Genomic DNA, 16,490 nt, shown 5'->3' with positions numbered 1-16,490 from the left:
GGTAAGAAGCAATTTTCCTCTTCCCCATGGAATGTACAAAGAACCTGAACAACTTCAATGTGAAGTCAATGGAAAAACTAATTTCTTCATGGGGATTTGGATGAGGCTGCAAACCAACAAGACAAATAAAAGGTGGGAGAAAGCAAACATTGTCATTTTACTGAAAGGACTTGAGGCACAGAGCTATCAAGTGACCTGCCCAAAGTAATACAGGAAGCCTGTGGCACATCCAGGAATTAAACCCAGATCTGAGTGTCAGTCTACTGCCTTAACCACAAAAACACCCCTTCAGCTCACAAAAGTTATCAATTCAAATGAAAACTGTGAAACGATTAAAATCCCTAATGCCAATCAGCATCACTGTACTAAAAATCTCAGGCAAGCACACACAAAGCTCATTCTACTTTGTGGAACTCTGCATACTAGGGTACAGGGAGAAGGAAACGAGGAAAGGGTTCGTTTAGTACACTCATCACACCAGGCAGAAGAGAGCCTGTCATTGCCCGATGAAGCCTTCAATCTTTGTGAAAAACAAACAAACAAACATGGAGTATTTGTGGTGTTATCCACCTACACAGCTAAACAAATCCCAAAAAAAAAAAAAAAAAAATCAAACCCTCTCCCACCATGCTTGAAACACGGACTTCCACTTCCCACACAAATCTGCCAGCATCTTTGCATGGCCTATGCACTGTGGTTGAAAACTCAGTACATTAGAACAATTGTCTCATGAAAGCTCACCTTATAAATTATTGTTAGTCTTTAAAGTGCTACTTCACTGCTTTTTTGTTTTGATAGAACAATTGTATTCTGCATGAGTCATATTGAAAAATGCTGGTTCCAAGCATGAAATAGTTAATTTACTAAGTACCCAAATACATTATTTAGAGATGTGAACAGAAAATTGCCATTTTCTCCTACTGATCTTTTTGTTTAATATGTCATTTACTGTTGAGTGCATAATAATCATTTGGAGAACAGTTAAATATTCTCTCATGGAAAATGTGAGATGCCAATCAAGTAAGTGCACAAGCAAACAGGGTTGAAGTCAATTTAAAAATCTCATACCATTCAGATGACGCCTGCCCGTCTCTTTTTTCATTTAGGAAAGAAATATTCTAAGGGCAGAGAATGAAGCGTTAAAGATTCAGCTTAAACAGGCGCACAGAACAATTGAATCTCTCAGTGGTCAACGCAGGAATCATGTATTGGACAATACACAACACAGAGACTGCACATAGCTGACAAGGCAGGAGCTCTTCTCTGGATGAATGAAAAGAGGGGGCTATTTGAACTGTAACAAAGCTGCTGTACTCAAGCGAACGGGAAAGACTGAAAGATTTCCATCAGATTACTCTGTTCGCTATACTGCTGAATGTATAAATGTGTATAAATGTTCTGACAGTTTAAAATAATTTATATTCTGACCATGGGAATTCATGCATTCTGGAATCTCTGAAGAAGGGCGATACAGGGCCCGAAGTTTGTATTTATCATCAGTGAGCAACGTCTGTGTCCAATGTGGATGACATATGATGTGACTGTACGGATAGTCAGTTTCTATCAAGTTCCCAGTACCCATCTACAAGTGTTCTGACGAGGTATGTAATTACATGGAAACTTTAAAGTCAAACTTGGCCATATTCACATTTTCTAACAAACATTTGATAAATGTAAGATTTCTGGGTAATTTATGATAAGAACATGGAAATGTCATGGACCCAATTACAAACTGGAAAGTGCAACTCAGTTCATTGATTGTCATCATCCAATATTAGAAATACTAATCATCAATAAGCAGTTAAACTCAGGACATAAAATAATGTATCCCTCAAAAATGCTTTTCTGAGCTGGCCTTAGAGTTTCTAGGTATCCAAACTCTTAATTCAGCAAAACTAAAACCATAGTGCTTCATCCAGAGCATGAGACTAGAAATTTCACACTGAAGTATAAGCTTCCACTTCAGTGTCTCCTGCCACCAGACAGGTCCAACAGTGTGATACCGGCCCTACAGGCTCCATGGATAATAGCAGAAAACAGATTTTATTGACAGAAGGAAAAATATTGGCTACTTGCTTTCTATCCATCTTTCAGCCCTTGATTCCTAAGAGTGCAATATATCCTGATATTTCCAGATTTAACCACAAAATATGAATAGTTAAAAACTAAAAAGGGAGAATTTTCACCCCATGGTAGTATTTAACGGTCATGGCATCCAACTATGGAACCTATCTGAGTGGGGTAAGTACATCACCACCTTTCCATTGACAGCCTTCCTCTATTGCTTAACTTAGTTATTTATTATTCTGGCACATCTAAGCTTATCTGGCAGGACAGGGACTTTACTGTATACACAAATACCATGAAAGCACATCTTGCACCTGAGAGCTCACAGTCTAGGATTTATTGGCATAAGTACAGAACCAAATTTTTAGGTGCTTAGTACATGGTTGCCAGCATTTTAGAAAACATTGGCCTTGGAACAGTTCTGAAAAACAAGGCTGTTTATGGGGGAAGTTGCATGTACATGGGGAATTTCAGATTGGTGTTGTATGTTCACTAAGCAACTAGAATCCATGGCAAACCCATCCCTCCATAGAGAACCTCTCCTTCCTGCTCCTTACCTGCAGTTGTCTTCTTGGGAGGCAGGCATGATGCAGTAAGCAGCATTAGGATGTTTTCCTTCTTGTCTTCCATCACACACACAAACTAGGGGCTTTAAGGAGGCCTTCGATTCTCTCCCGGTGGGATGGAGAAGATGCATCTCCTACACACTACCTGGAAGCTTGTAGGCTTCATCTGCTTTTGTCTTGTGTGGAAGATGGGGAGATTTGGGGTATCCTGAATCCCACAGGGTCCTCCTGCCCTGTCCACATTCTGTATTGAGTCTATGTACTCTTCCCCGTCACCAGTCCTTGAGTAATTAATTCCCTCCTCCAGTCATGCCATCTTAAATACATTGTTTCCACGAACTGTCCACCTCCCTCCCTTACATGTGTGTTCATTTGGTACACTAAACAACTTCTTATGAAGAGGCCTCAGCAGCAAGAGGTTCTGCCCTGCCAGTTTCCTGTCGGGCTTTCAGAACCCTACTACAGCTGTCTTTCTGCACACAGTCTCCCTTTCTTGTCTTAGGTCACTGGCTGGAACATCACCTTGCTCAGGATACTTGCAAATTCCTTCATCTGCCTTGTCTAAACAAGGATCATTGCTCAATCATACCACTGTGGGTCAAATTTTGACAGTCTATTTGTGCACATGGGGCTTGTATTTGGAATGTAACCTAGCTCCCATGAAATCAACAGCAAAACCTCCACTGTCATCTGTTGTTCGCTGAAGTCAATGGCATGTGTGCTTTGTGCTCAAGTATATGGTGATAAAAGTACATTTACCCAAAAGCAACTGAAAATGTTACATATAATGGGTGCATAACTTTTGTTTAAACTTCTGGAAATTCAGTTGAAACTATTTGTAAAACTCTCTTGTTTTGAACTTGGATTTTGAGCTGGTATCTCTGTTGTTGGTAAATCAAACAAGGTAGGATTATTTGTAGGTCCAGTGCTATCTTCCTGACTGTAAATATCTGTACAGTATATAAAGATAAATTATGCATGTGACTTTTTAAAATCAGTAGCTGTGAACTCTGTTTGGCTTCTGTTACTCACACTAAACGTGAGCTAGCCACGATAATCATAATAAATTGCACATCTGTGTTCAAAAAGGTAATCAATACTGATATTGGATCGCGCTTACCTACTTGCTCAGCCCCCTTTCTTGCATATTTGTTCTTTGTTAAACAAATTTAGGCAAGGAAAGTGCTCTGTAAGTCTAAAGTGACTTTCTATTTTAAGATTAATAGATACTAAAATAAATGCCTGCTCTTTCTTACATTTCTAGATATTGCATGAACCAGATGTTACATCCATTGTCATATAACTGGAGATTATCCATCAAATTAAATAAAACCTGCTGAAATCAGCTTTTCTTCTTAAAAGAACCCTGACAACTAATTTTAGAGCTAAAAATCTGGGTTCTGGTAAATATCTGATTTGATAAAACAGACTATGAATAGAAATGTTTTAAAATTAAACAGTTCTCTGAAACTATGTGACTCTAATGACAAAGGCATTGCACTAAAACAAAAGAACAACAAACTGAAACTGAAGCAAAACAAAAGTGAAACTGACCAGGTTAACTAATTCCTGCAAATTAAGTTAAATATTATAGTAACTATTTATAATACAGACAGAATTAAATTCATTTTTAAACTTTTCCATATGTGACAACCAAAGACATAAACAACAGGTAAAAAGAAAAAAGCTAAATTCATATCAACTCTTTAAATTACAATTTGACAGCTACTCAAGGGCATTTTCATGCACAGATGGGCTACAGCTACATGGGCAGCCTTTGATGATAAAACTGGGCTTTTACAGACAAAACTTCCTGAGCATCTACATGGTTAAAGCGCTCTGTCGCAAGTTTGTTGACAAAGCTCAACTGTTCAGGCTGCAGTGTTACACCTCTCCCCAGTCAAGTATAATGCCTCTGTTGACAGTATTCTGTCAACAGAGTGCCTGTGTAGACACTTCTGGCGACAGAGGGGGCCTTCGGGGTCCCCAGGCAGCCCTGCTTGCAGAGCTTCCGGTCATCTATTCTGTTGAGAGGGCAGGGCAGTCCAGCTACTCTGTCAACAGAGCAGCTTGTTGTTTCAAACTGCTTTTATGCATAGCCACGATCTGTCAACAGAGGAACTGCCAATGTTTCTCTGTCAACAGTAACCTCTGTCGACAGAGGCTGCCCATGTAGACATAGCCATGGATTTTATCCAGGTGCAGTTCCTAACCCAGGAGGGTGAAAATTGTGCATCTGAAATGTGATTTGCAGACCCTGCCTGAAACAGCATTTCTGTCCCATTTAGAAGCAAAGGGTTTTGAAATTGTAACCTCGGAGGCACTGAAACTACTGACGGGAGAGTGAAGACTCTGCTTTAACAGCCATAGCTGACAGCAAGCTTTTAGCTCATGTGGTAGAACACATGGCTTTAGCCCCTAACGTTGCAGGTTCATTCCCTCCTGCCAGTGACCCAGCCCCACATCCATCAGCCTTACACAAGCCGTGTCTACATGTGCACGCTACTTCGAAGTAGCGGCACTAACTTCGAAATAGCGCCCGTCACGGCTACACGTGTTGGGCGTTATTTCGATGTTAACATCGACGTTAGGCGGCGAGACGTCGAAGCCGCTAACCCCATGAGGGGATGTGAATAACGCCCTACTTCGAAGTTGAACGTCGATGCAGGGCACATGTAGATAATCCGTGTCCCGCAACATTGAAATAGCGGGGTCTGCCATAGTGGCCATCAGCTGAGGGGTTGAGAGACACTCTCTCTCCAGCCCCTGCGGGGCTCTATGGTCACCGTGTGCAGCAGCCCTTAGCCCAGGGCTTCTGGCTGCTGCTGCTGCAGCTGGGGATCCATGCTGCAGGCACAGGGTCTGCAACCAGTTGTCGGCTCTGTGGATCTTGTGTTGTTTAGTGCAACTGTGTCTGGGAGGGGCCCTTTAAGGGAGCGGCTTGCTGTTGAGTCTGCCCTGTGACCCTGTCTGCAGCTGTGCCTGGCACCCTTATTTCGATGTGTGCTACTTTGGCACGTAGACGTTCCCTCGCAGCCCCTATTTTGATGTGGTGCTGCGCAACGTCGATGTTGAACGTCGACGTTGCCAGCCCTGGAGGACGTGTAGATGTTATTCATCGAAATAGCCTATTTCGATGTCGCTACATCGAAATAAGCTACTTCAATGTAGGCTTCACGTGTAGACGTAGCTACAGTGTTTCATTACCTGCATCTCAACTTTTCTTCTCTTTTTCCATCTCAGTGCATGCAGTATTTTCTTCCTGCCTTTCCACCTATATCTCACTTTACCAATCATAAGGATCTCAAAAAGGCCTAAATATGAATCGTATTATAGCAAAACTTTATAGATCAGAGATGAAACTAATCAAATCTCTCCTATTTGTTCTGTGAAATACCCATACCAATCACAGAAATTGACATTATAGGGGGAAAATGAAACTGACACCACAAAAGTGAAAAGCAGAAAGCAAACTGAATCCCTGCCCTACCCCCTCAACTCTACAGAAATATTTTTCATTTCTAATCATTGTAGGCCTCATCTAGACTAGGGACAGTAGTGAGTTTTTAGAAATCTATTTACTGACTTACTACAACAGAATGATGTTTAGCAATATTAGAAGCTAGGTAAGTTTTAATTCCTTTAAAATTGTGTTAATGTGCCATGGCTTACCCAGTTTAAAAGTGCTCACTTCTAGACCTTAAGACTTTAGAAAGACAAAAGACTTCAGAGAGCTCTACAACACTTTTTTTAAATGGATGTTGTTCCTTTAAAATAAATGCTAGTTGTTGGGTTTCTATTTTGATCTTCCTAAGTGTTAAATGTTCTTATACTGGCATTAACCAAATACTTATTCCTGTTTGCCTAATATAGGAGTCAAATGTAATTACTGTAAAGTAATTTGTATGTATGTGTTGGAAACAGCAAAGGAACTGCTGCATTAGGACTTGTGTACGTTGCAGTAGCAGCAATCTGCATTAATGTTTCTATAAATTTGATTGACATTTATGTTGGTGGTAATTAGTGAAATTCCATCTAAAGATACATGTTCAAGTGACTGAAAAAACAAGTGTACAGATTGTAAAGATTTTTTACATACAAATGTAAGTTTTAGTTGTGTAATATTTATTTTATAAATGTCATTAAAACAGAATTAATGCCTTTTTTTTTTTTAAACATAACATAAGCATCCACGTCTCTCTCTCTGTCAGACTTGTCTGATACCTAAACAGACACATATCCAACACGTTCTCTACTCTGGAATCAGCATCTCTGCATGATAGGAGACCATTAATTAAAGTACAGAAGCAATGTGTGATAGTTTATCTTAGCCACACAGTATAAATACAAACTTTAAATACAGTACTTTATTTTTCAATGTTCACAGCTATTAAAGTGTTTTCTTATACCCTGCAAATACTTTCTTCTCCATTTTCAAACACCTCCTCACTATACAGATTTTGGATGGATGATCACCAAATGAGAACAAGCATTTTTAAAAAACCCACAATTTTTCCACAAACATGTCCAAAAAATCCATATTACCCTTCTAAAATACAAGCTATATTTACTCACAATGAAAGTCTTAAATTCACCATTCAGGACAGAAACATACAAGGAGATTTTGAAAACAGGTTTCAATCAAAATTGTGTTAGAATATTTTATTGCATCTTTTGCAAGCTAAAAACATACATATTAAGAAAGGGGAGACAAAATAATGTCATCTTTGAAGTGCATATATTTGTTCATTTCACTGCTTTTATCTTCTTAACTCTTTACATTTTGGAAGGTTATAAGACAGTTTCAAGGGGTAGTTTGAAAACATGAATTTCACTTTCAGTTTACATCTGGTCTACATGCTGAAGTTGTACAGATATAACAAAAGATGTGACATTGCATCAGTTTAGTTAAATTGGTACCTACTATGGTGGCCACTCTTAGGTGGGTTTAAACATGACTTATGTCAGTTTAGCTTCTCCCTATCCATCCTGTCACAGGCAAGCTAAGCTAGTTTAAGACTAGTATCAGAGCTGCCACACACATAGCTGTGCCTGTTTAACTAAAATCAGTATGATATTTTACCTTTAACCTGCTGCAGTTGTAATGTATAGGCAAGCCCTTAGATTCTACTTGTCTCAGCCTCTACTTCTTGGTACTATTCAGACATCACTTGTAGCAGAAGTCATCAAAACGCTACCTTGAGGGCAAACAGATGGAATTTCAGCTTAAGGACTTGGTGAGAAAGGTAAACTCTTCTCTTTCTGTCCTTTCCCTTCCAGTTCTTCTGAAGAGCCAGCTTGGAGACAACAGAGTTCTGTACTGAACTTTTGTCTCCACCCCACCAAAGTATCTGACAGAACAGAGCTGAGCTAAGCGAAGCATACCTGCAAATACTACTCTCCACACTCCCTACCTCCTCCTCTCCTTATTAAGGCAGCAGAAGGCTGTCAAGTGACTCCCCTCCTACATAAGCAGCACATGTAGGAAAGGAACTGCTGGTTAAGGTTGTGTCCTGCCAGCAGCTGAGTGAAACATTCATCTGACAGCAGCAATAGTCCAGAAACACCTGCTGGTGAATCACTTTCCTAATTCAAGGAACAGCATTTTCAGAATAGTGCCTTTTAGTTGCTCCTGATCTCACTGTGTAGGATTCAAGAGTTCTCTACTCACACCCAGCTGACCTCAAACGGAAGCCAAGGGAAGCAGTTTTCTTTCAGCACTGCCAGGCCCTGGTACTGTTTAGACCACTTCTGCCAAGGATAGCTGTCAACCAGTCTCCAGTCAGCAGAAGAGGACAATTGGGGAAAAAAAACAACCTATATTCACTCTAAACAAAAAGTTCAAATAAGTTTAAAAAACAACAGAAGAGCTGTTATAACTAATCTTGCACAATTGGTGAAAGATACTCAATAAAGATAGAATATTTTTTGATGTTGAATATAGCCTTGGGCCATGGACATGAGGCTCCTGCCAAAGTTAAGAGGGCCCACATGGTTCCCCAAAACCAGAATATATCAGGCTGGGACATTCCTGAGAAGTTAATACAGAAGGACTCAGCCTCAAGAACTCTGGTACACAAAGAACAAAAGCAGGCCCTGTTCAGCTTAAAAGTACCTCTGCAACTATGTACACTATGGAAAGTCTTCAAGTTTTCTGTACTCTATAGCCATGGACACAGACTGTTTTTTGAGACACATTTTTCTTGGCCTCAGCCACATAAGTTACTCCCAGCTCCCAAAGAAAGGCTCTCATCGTGCCCACTCAGATGTTATCCATGGTTATCAGAACCTGAACTCATCTCAGGAGTAACCACATGTATAATGCCTCTCCCCGGCTCCCTCCTGTATGTTGACAGACCACTACAGAGTAATAAGTTAAGACTTGTTTACACAGGGAAATTTACTGATCTTATACCATGTTACATCACCCACATGGACACACTTACTTCCAAACAAGAAGTTTTTCTGGTCAACTTATGTCACTTCCAAGCACTTAGTGGAGCCATTAGGGTCAAAGAACAATGCATACATATATCTCAAAATCCTGCATGGTTATGATCCTCATCAATTTCAGTCATAGTGATAGCACCCAAACTGATAAAGAGATTTAGTGGAGTAGCGTTTGGGGCCAGGAGGCAAAAAGAGATCTCTCTCTTGCAACTGTAATTATTTGTGGGGAAGTAGAAAAAGAGCAGTCATATGAGACCCCCTTGCCTGCTGTCCAACTTCCAGATACAGAGCCTGTGACTCTGTAGACTCTCAACAGAACAGTCTACTATACAGCTTATTCAACCTTCTGGGGCTCTTGTGCCACAGAAAACCACGTCAGTGATGAGCTACCTGGGTGCAATGATTGGAGAAGTTTTCCATCATGGGTAAAAGAAGGTCTAATATTAAAGTAAGTTTCATGGAATGCCATTTTCAGCTGATCGGTTTCATTTTAACTTATCAAGGCTTATCACAAATCAATTTTTTACAATGCAAGATTTTGGCTTTGAAATATTTTTATACAATACGGCATAGCCTTGATTTGTTGACCAATGAATAGCACGGAATCAACACATCCCTTGGAAACAATGACTTCTTTGTTTTAAAATGTTTTGAATATTTTAGATTAACTTCAGAAGCTACATTTCTTTCAATTGTCCTATAAAGAGGAATGAAGAGAGACAAGAAGCTGGAACTAGCATTCTACAGTCCATTTAAACACATAAAATAAAGTATGGCATACAAAGCCAAGTTCCTCATAAATCACTTCCTGTACTCGGGGTCTGACAGGTAATAATAAAAGAGATCTGAACTTAAAATACTAAGGTTGAAAAAAGGAAAATTCATTGTTTCTAATTCACTATTCTAATGTTACTTAACTACAAAGCCAAAGAATTGAAGAATACATGAGCAGTGCAAAACAAGAACTCTTTTAAGACATCACATTTAGGTATAAAACAATGCTGTTCCGGTAACTAACAGAATTCAGTGACTGATTAATAAAAAATCATAATTAACTTTCGTAACACCAAACCATTGCTACTATACACACCTCCCGCTACCAGTAAATATCACAACCACATTTTGTCAGTTATTAGTATTTACAATGTTATTAGTACCTTCTGTATCCTCCTCCTCCTCCCCCCCGTCCACCATATGGCTCTCCATAGCCACCTCTGCCACTGTAACCTCCCCTGCTCCCATAATCTCCCCGTCCTTGGAAACCACCTCCACCCCTACCACCGCCACTGAAGCCACCCCCTCCTCTGCCACCTCCTCCCCCCCAGCCACCCCGCCCACCACCACCTCCCCCCCAGCCACCCCGTCCACCGCCTTCTTGTCTTTTTTGCCAAGGGGGCATTTCAGGAGGTGGTGGTTCAATCTCAGTTGGTCTGCCTCCACGATCTGGCACTCTCCCCATCAGCACCTGTGTAGAGGAACACATATTTATGTTTAAATAGTACAGCTGCTGAAAGCATGTAGAAGTTATTTCCTCGATGAAAAGCATCTGCCTACCCCTCACAGGGAATGCAATCCCACAGAGAGTGATCTGTGGGAGTTAGGACAGCCCAGTTATCATCCCATGCCTGCCTCAGACTTGCCATGTGACAAAAGACAGCCTCTCAGAGCCAGTTTTCCATTAGTAAAATGCAGCCACTAGTTTCTGCCTAGGGTGGTAAGGTTTATTGGTTTATAGTGAGCTTTGAGAGCTTTCCAATCAAAGATGCTAAAAAAGGGCTATCAATGCTCATCGCTCCTTAATGTTTATATTATGATACTGTTTAAATTAAACCAGGATGGCACATATCAGTTTAAATCTCATCAGAAAATACTGCACGAGCAGCTACAAAGAATGGCATATATGATTTGACAAAACTTACAACCATGTGCAGTTATGAAAAGAAAGCACTGAACCATTTTAATCAGATGTTACTGATGCAGTGTAGAGAACTGGAAAAGCAACCAAGCACATACTGCAATGCTACAGTAGCACCTTCAAGTGAGAAGTGGTATCTTGAGGTTCACTTGACATGAATTGATATACAAAGAGAGATTATTTGAAAAAAAATATTCACACAGTGTATCATTCTCTCATAAAAAGGCATTGTACAATAGCCAACTAACTTCTAAGCCATCATGCAGAAAATCATGACAGTTTTAGCTACCAAAGCAGCCTGTTGATAATTTTCTTGCTTTCATAGGTTCTCTCCCAGACCCCGTTTCCCCCAACAGAATATATACTCATATGCAAGCTTCTCCGATTACTGTCAAAATAGCATTGACACACATACTGTATACTAAATTTATAATTACAAAACACAAAGAAGCATGTGTCAGGAAAATCCCTCTTTCCCAGTTGGCCCCTTATGTGATGTTCTGGGATCACTCTGATGCCAAACGGACATATTGGTCTCGTTTGACATACAATCTTTGGGTCTCACTCTCTCATTATTTTTCAGGATATTACCTGACCCACATCCAACATCTACAGCTCACTCTTTTAATGTGCCCCTCTTCTGCTGCTTCCCAGTTTCTTGCTCTTTTGACCCACACAGATTTAATGATCTAAACAAATCACCCACGTCCCAAGTCTTTTCCAAAGTCAATCCTTCCTTAAGTTTAACTGTGTCCAGCTTGTAATGCCCACCTCTTTCAACTGGCTGTTGTACCCAGCAACTACCTTACTCCATCTGCGGCCCATCCCTTGTGTTTCAACTTTCCGAACCCTAACTGACTGATTTTTTTGCTCTGCTCATCACTGCAATTAACATCAAATGGCAATCCCAGCAAGATTCCAACTTATCCCTAAAATAATTTACAAAGTATGGGAATTGTAGTGGTGACTATATATTCCTTCTCAAAAGGTTCGTAAGTTTGTATATAGGTGGTTAAGAAATAATCTGTTTCAACTTCATATGAATAATTATGAAAAAATATAACAAATTAGAAATACTGTTTTCAGTCATTGAGTTCCATCACTCATATGCAGTTATCACACCGAATTTTATGGCATTACTACTATAGGTAAAGTTTTAAATTTATCAATGAACTATAAATCTCAGAACATTGGACCATAATGAGAACCCTTTTAAATCCTTAACTGCTATGGCACACCCAATATTGCTGTGATGGAAGGAATTACAAAAACCTTATGTTTAGAAGCTAAGGCCTTCCTCCTAAAGGAACTTATGAATATGCTTAACCTCAAACTAATGTGAAGTTAACCAAGTTATTATTGGGGCCCAATGCTGTAAATAAAATACCAAGATTTAATAATTCATCTGAGCATACTGGCTACTATGTTGAACTAAAATTTGGAAGTGCACTATAAACCCCATTACGGCATTGGGGCTTTATGCTGTTAAAACACCTGCCAGTACTTATACAAACCAATGAGCTACCAGCAACCAACACAGTGAAAAGTAATATTCTCCAGACGATCTGGTTGCTAATTAGGCAGCAAAAGGTCAGATTGCTCACCATGTCCAATAAAGGACACTCTTTAAGATGAGTGTCCGTGTGGGTGTTTCGCGGCAGGTCAAAGTGCCTTTGATCGGAGATTTTGACAGCTGCCTTGTGAGTTGTCAATGCTTAGTGTGTGCACAGCATGGACTCCTCAGTTTTTTCTTGATGTCAGAACGCAGAGCAGATTCCACAGTAGAGGGGAGGAAGGTGGAGCACCCATAGGGACATTCATCTTGAAGAATGTCAGTTACTGCACATGTTAAGTAACTTCCTCTTCTTCTTCTTCGAGAGAGATCCCTGTGGATGCTTCACTCCTGGTAACTGGAAACAGTATCTCTTAGGAGGTGTGGGGGATCATAGCCTGCAGCATGCTATAGTGACCTTGGGGAGGGCAAGCATGTGAGCAGTTGGGTCAGTGCCTTTATGTTTCCCCAGGACTGAGGTTTGTCAAGGATCAGGCTGCAGCAGTAGGGTAATCCAGCACCAGGGGCTAATCAAGCACCTGCAGCCAATTAAGACCTGTGGAACCTTTTTATAAGGTTTCCCCTCAGGTAAGGCAGTGGAAGAAGAAAGGGGACAGACCAGGAAGGAGGAAAGAACTGCAGAGAGCCTGCAAGAGGGAAGGGCAGCAGCCAGTAAAAGGTACCGAGGGAAGTGTCTGGGGAAGTGGCCCAGGGAGCAGGCTGGTGCACTTTGGGCTGAGGGAGACAGCCCCTCCAACAGCAGCTACCTCCGGTCCCTGGACCAGAACACAGATTGAGTGGGAGGGGACCAGGTTCCCCACAGCTGCCCCACACTGTCTGGGGCAGTTTAGAAGGGGCAGGAGGAGACCCAACATCCACAGGGGACCTCCCCACATTTATGACTGTGCTGATGATAAGGGCTCAATAGGCTGCCCACCCCAGCCCCTGGGAAAACTGGGAGATAGAGCAAAAAGGGAAACAGCGAGCCTCTGAGGCATCTCTAACTGCCACAAAGCGCAGGACCCACAAAGAATACCTCAGGACTTTGTCACAATGGTTGGTGCTTTGGATCAGGAAAGACCGTTGACAAGACAGCTCTTCCCAGTCTGGTGCAGATGATGGGCTTTGCATGAGAGTGCAATGTTTGGTGAATGCATGGTTTGATGGCCAGGTAGCTGCCTGATGTGTTGAAAAGAGGGACATTACAGAGGAGGGCAGCAGAGGTGGATACAGATCTTGCAGAGTGTGCTCTGATTGACTGCATACACCTCTGTTGCCAATGAAAGCAAGTCCAGTCTCCAACATCAATGATCCATTTGCAGTGTCTCTGAGCGGAGACAGCTTTGCCCTGTGATCATTGACCAGTAAAGTTTAGGGGTCTGGATAAACCCAAAAAGGATAGCGCTCTCCATACATCAAGAGTTTGCACTGCTGTTTCAAATACATTAGCTGGTAGTTTAGGGAATAATGTTTGTAAGTGAGCTGGCTCTTCTAGCTGAAAGAAGGAATGCACCTCGGTCAGAAATTTGGAATGTGTACGGAGTACGACCACCACAAAAGAATGTAGTATATGACAATTCAGCCATAAATGCTTCAAGTTCTCCTAATCTTCTAGAAGAGGTAACTGCCACTAAGAAGGCTGTTTTCATGGATAGACAGACAAATGAGCAAGTGGCCAATGGTTGAAAGGGTTTGTGAATTAGGGTATTGAGTACCAGATATAAGTCCAAGGGGTGGGCAGTTGGTCTTATGTCTGGATATAACAATTGGATGCCCTTCAAGAACCTTTTGGTGACCAGGCAGGCAAAGACCACAGCGTTATCAACCTTCAGATGAAATGTGTTTATACTGGCAAGGTGGACTTTGACTGAGCTAGTATAAAGGCTTGATGATTTAAGTTTCAGCACGTAAGCTTAAAAATCAGTGGAAACTGGAGAGGTGTATTTGGCAGCACATCAAGAAGAGAATGTCTTCCATTTCTGCAAGTAAGTAGTGTGCACTGTGTGCATCTTGTGGTGTAGAAGAACTCTCTGGGCTGGTTTTGATCATGTTAGTTCCTCATTAAAGGAGGAGCTGCAGGATGATGTGATCAAGTTCCTACCTGTGCTGCAGGAGGAAAGATAGACTGAGCTCCTCTGTGGGGTGTTGAAAGTGCTACGTAGCTATGAAGCAGAAATGTGAATGTTATGTTCGAGGCATCAGCTCCACAGCTGGATGGCCTCACTGCATAGGGAGAGGGGCCGGTTCCCTCTTGTCTGTCAACGTCAAACATGCCTGAGATATTGTTAGTCATTACTCTGATCTTGCGATCTTTGATGAGGGGAAGAAATGGAAGAAGGCATTGCATATGGCTCTGCACAGAATGAAATGAGGAGCCCAGGCCATCCACATGCTATTCAGTTACTGACCACTTGTGAGGCTGCATGGATCGTACAAGCACTGCTATCAAAATCTTCAACTAAAGGCACAGGCACACCCTTTGACCTGAAGTGGAGAACCCCGAGGGACATCTCTCAAAGGAGAATTAGATGTTACAAAAAATGGTGGGAAAAAAACAGAGTCAGAAAAAATGAGAAGGTAATTTTAAATGGGAAGCTGCATGTGGCTATGTGGGAAAAAATAGCTGGTACACTGCCTGATGTGTAATTCAAACATCATTTTTTACAAAAATCTTAAGTCAGGTCTAAGGAACAGCTGATCCCTACCAAAAATGGTAAATGGAAGGTCTGCCATCAATGCCTGTAATTCAATCACCCTCTTTGCTGATGTTGCAGCAGTAAGAAACAATAGTAACAGATAAAGAATCTTGACAAGGTTTCAAAAGACAGCTTTACAAGCATAGCTGATCTACCGACAATAAAGACAAAATAAGCTGACAGAGCCACCAAGCGGATTCAGAGAGGAATCAGATTACCTTTGTGGCTTTAGATACATCACACATTCCAAAACACAAAGAACAGAAACTGTAACTGCAATTCCATGTTACGCTGCATTGCACTGAAGTGGCAACATTTTCTTTCTAGAACTAAGGAAACCAAACTTGTTCTGAATCTCTCAGGTTTGGCCCCACATACTGGGGCTTAGACTTTAGTGCCAAGTCCTGGGAAGTATAACACTAGCCTTTGGTAACCTTCTAAAATGGGGTCAAAACCCACAATCTGAGAACCACTGATCTAGAGGTAAACAAGTCTGAACCATTACTGAATAGGATTATTCTAACACTAGGTCAGAGCCCAATAAGCTATGCCATCAGATGAAGAATTTTGCCATAGTATTGCACCAATAGGTATGAAGGCAAGGGAAGCAGTCAGTACACTTCTCCTGATAGCTGAAGTAAGTCTATATCCATTTACCACTGCTGTCCTTGCCAAGCCACATGATCTAAACTAACCTTGTCGTGTCCTGTTTTATGTTCTTCATCACTTTTTGAATTAACGGAAAGGTGGTAGAAGGAGAAGGAGATGGGGAAAGAGTACACAGAAGCCACTTTCCACAGTGCATTAGGAAAACGTGATGTAGGCCCGTTGTTCTTTCCTGCTCTTGGGCAAAAAGAGAACACTACTTGCTGAACCTATTTGCAAACTGGCCTGTGACAGGTTAGCCGCAACTGTGGAATCATCTTGTAGCATTAGATCCTTTAATGAACACACGCACATCTAAGAGATGTATCTACATAATTGATCACATTGCTGTCCCTTTCTAAACACAGGGCCATCAGGCAAACATAGTGCAATATGCACCAATCTCATCAACTGATTGCCTCAGCATACAACAGAGGCCAAATGAAGACGTCCTTGCTTAATGTAACACACACCTGTTGTGTCATCTATAAACACTTTACTCTTCATGTACAGAATACATCATCTGAGAGCCAGGTGAATAACACAACTCTAAAATGTTGAATAGTAACAGAGTAAGCCGTGCTAGTCTATACATTATC

At 41.2% G+C, this 16,490-nt stretch overlaps 2 protein-coding genes across 5 annotated transcripts in view; one reads left to right on the top strand and one right to left on the bottom strand.

Annotated features, from left to right (window-relative positions):
- The window catches only part of RASGRP1 (RAS guanyl releasing protein 1), an 88,733-nt gene extending 81,947 nt beyond the window's left edge, over positions 1-6,786 (top strand). For all 4 annotated transcript variants that reach the window (XM_074996945.1, XM_074996946.1, XM_074996947.1 and 1 more), the window contains one exon: positions 1,107-6,786. In XM_074996945.1, the coding sequence (XP_074853046.1) occupies positions 1,107-1,241 (135 nt within the window). In that variant the 3' untranslated portion in view covers positions 1,242-6,786. The remainder of the gene's footprint in view (positions 1-1,106) is intronic.
- Positions 6,787-7,280: 494 nt separating this feature from the next.
- Positions 7,281-16,490, bottom strand: part of FAM98B (family with sequence similarity 98 member B) — a 35,434-nt gene continuing 26,224 nt past the window's right edge. Inside the window, exon 8 of the mRNA XM_074996948.1 lies at positions 7,281-10,548. Coding sequence (XP_074853049.1) covers positions 10,234-10,548 — 315 coding nt within the window. The 3' untranslated portion in view covers positions 7,281-10,233. The remainder of the gene's footprint in view (positions 10,549-16,490) is intronic.

This window comes from Carettochelys insculpta, chromosome 6, assembly GCF_033958435.1.
Source record: "Carettochelys insculpta isolate YL-2023 chromosome 6, ASM3395843v1, whole genome shotgun sequence".
Taxonomy (NCBI): Eukaryota; Metazoa; Chordata; order Testudines; family Carettochelyidae; genus Carettochelys; species Carettochelys insculpta.
Note: the sequence above shows the minus strand (reverse complement) of the source record. Positions and strands in the feature narration are given on the sequence as shown.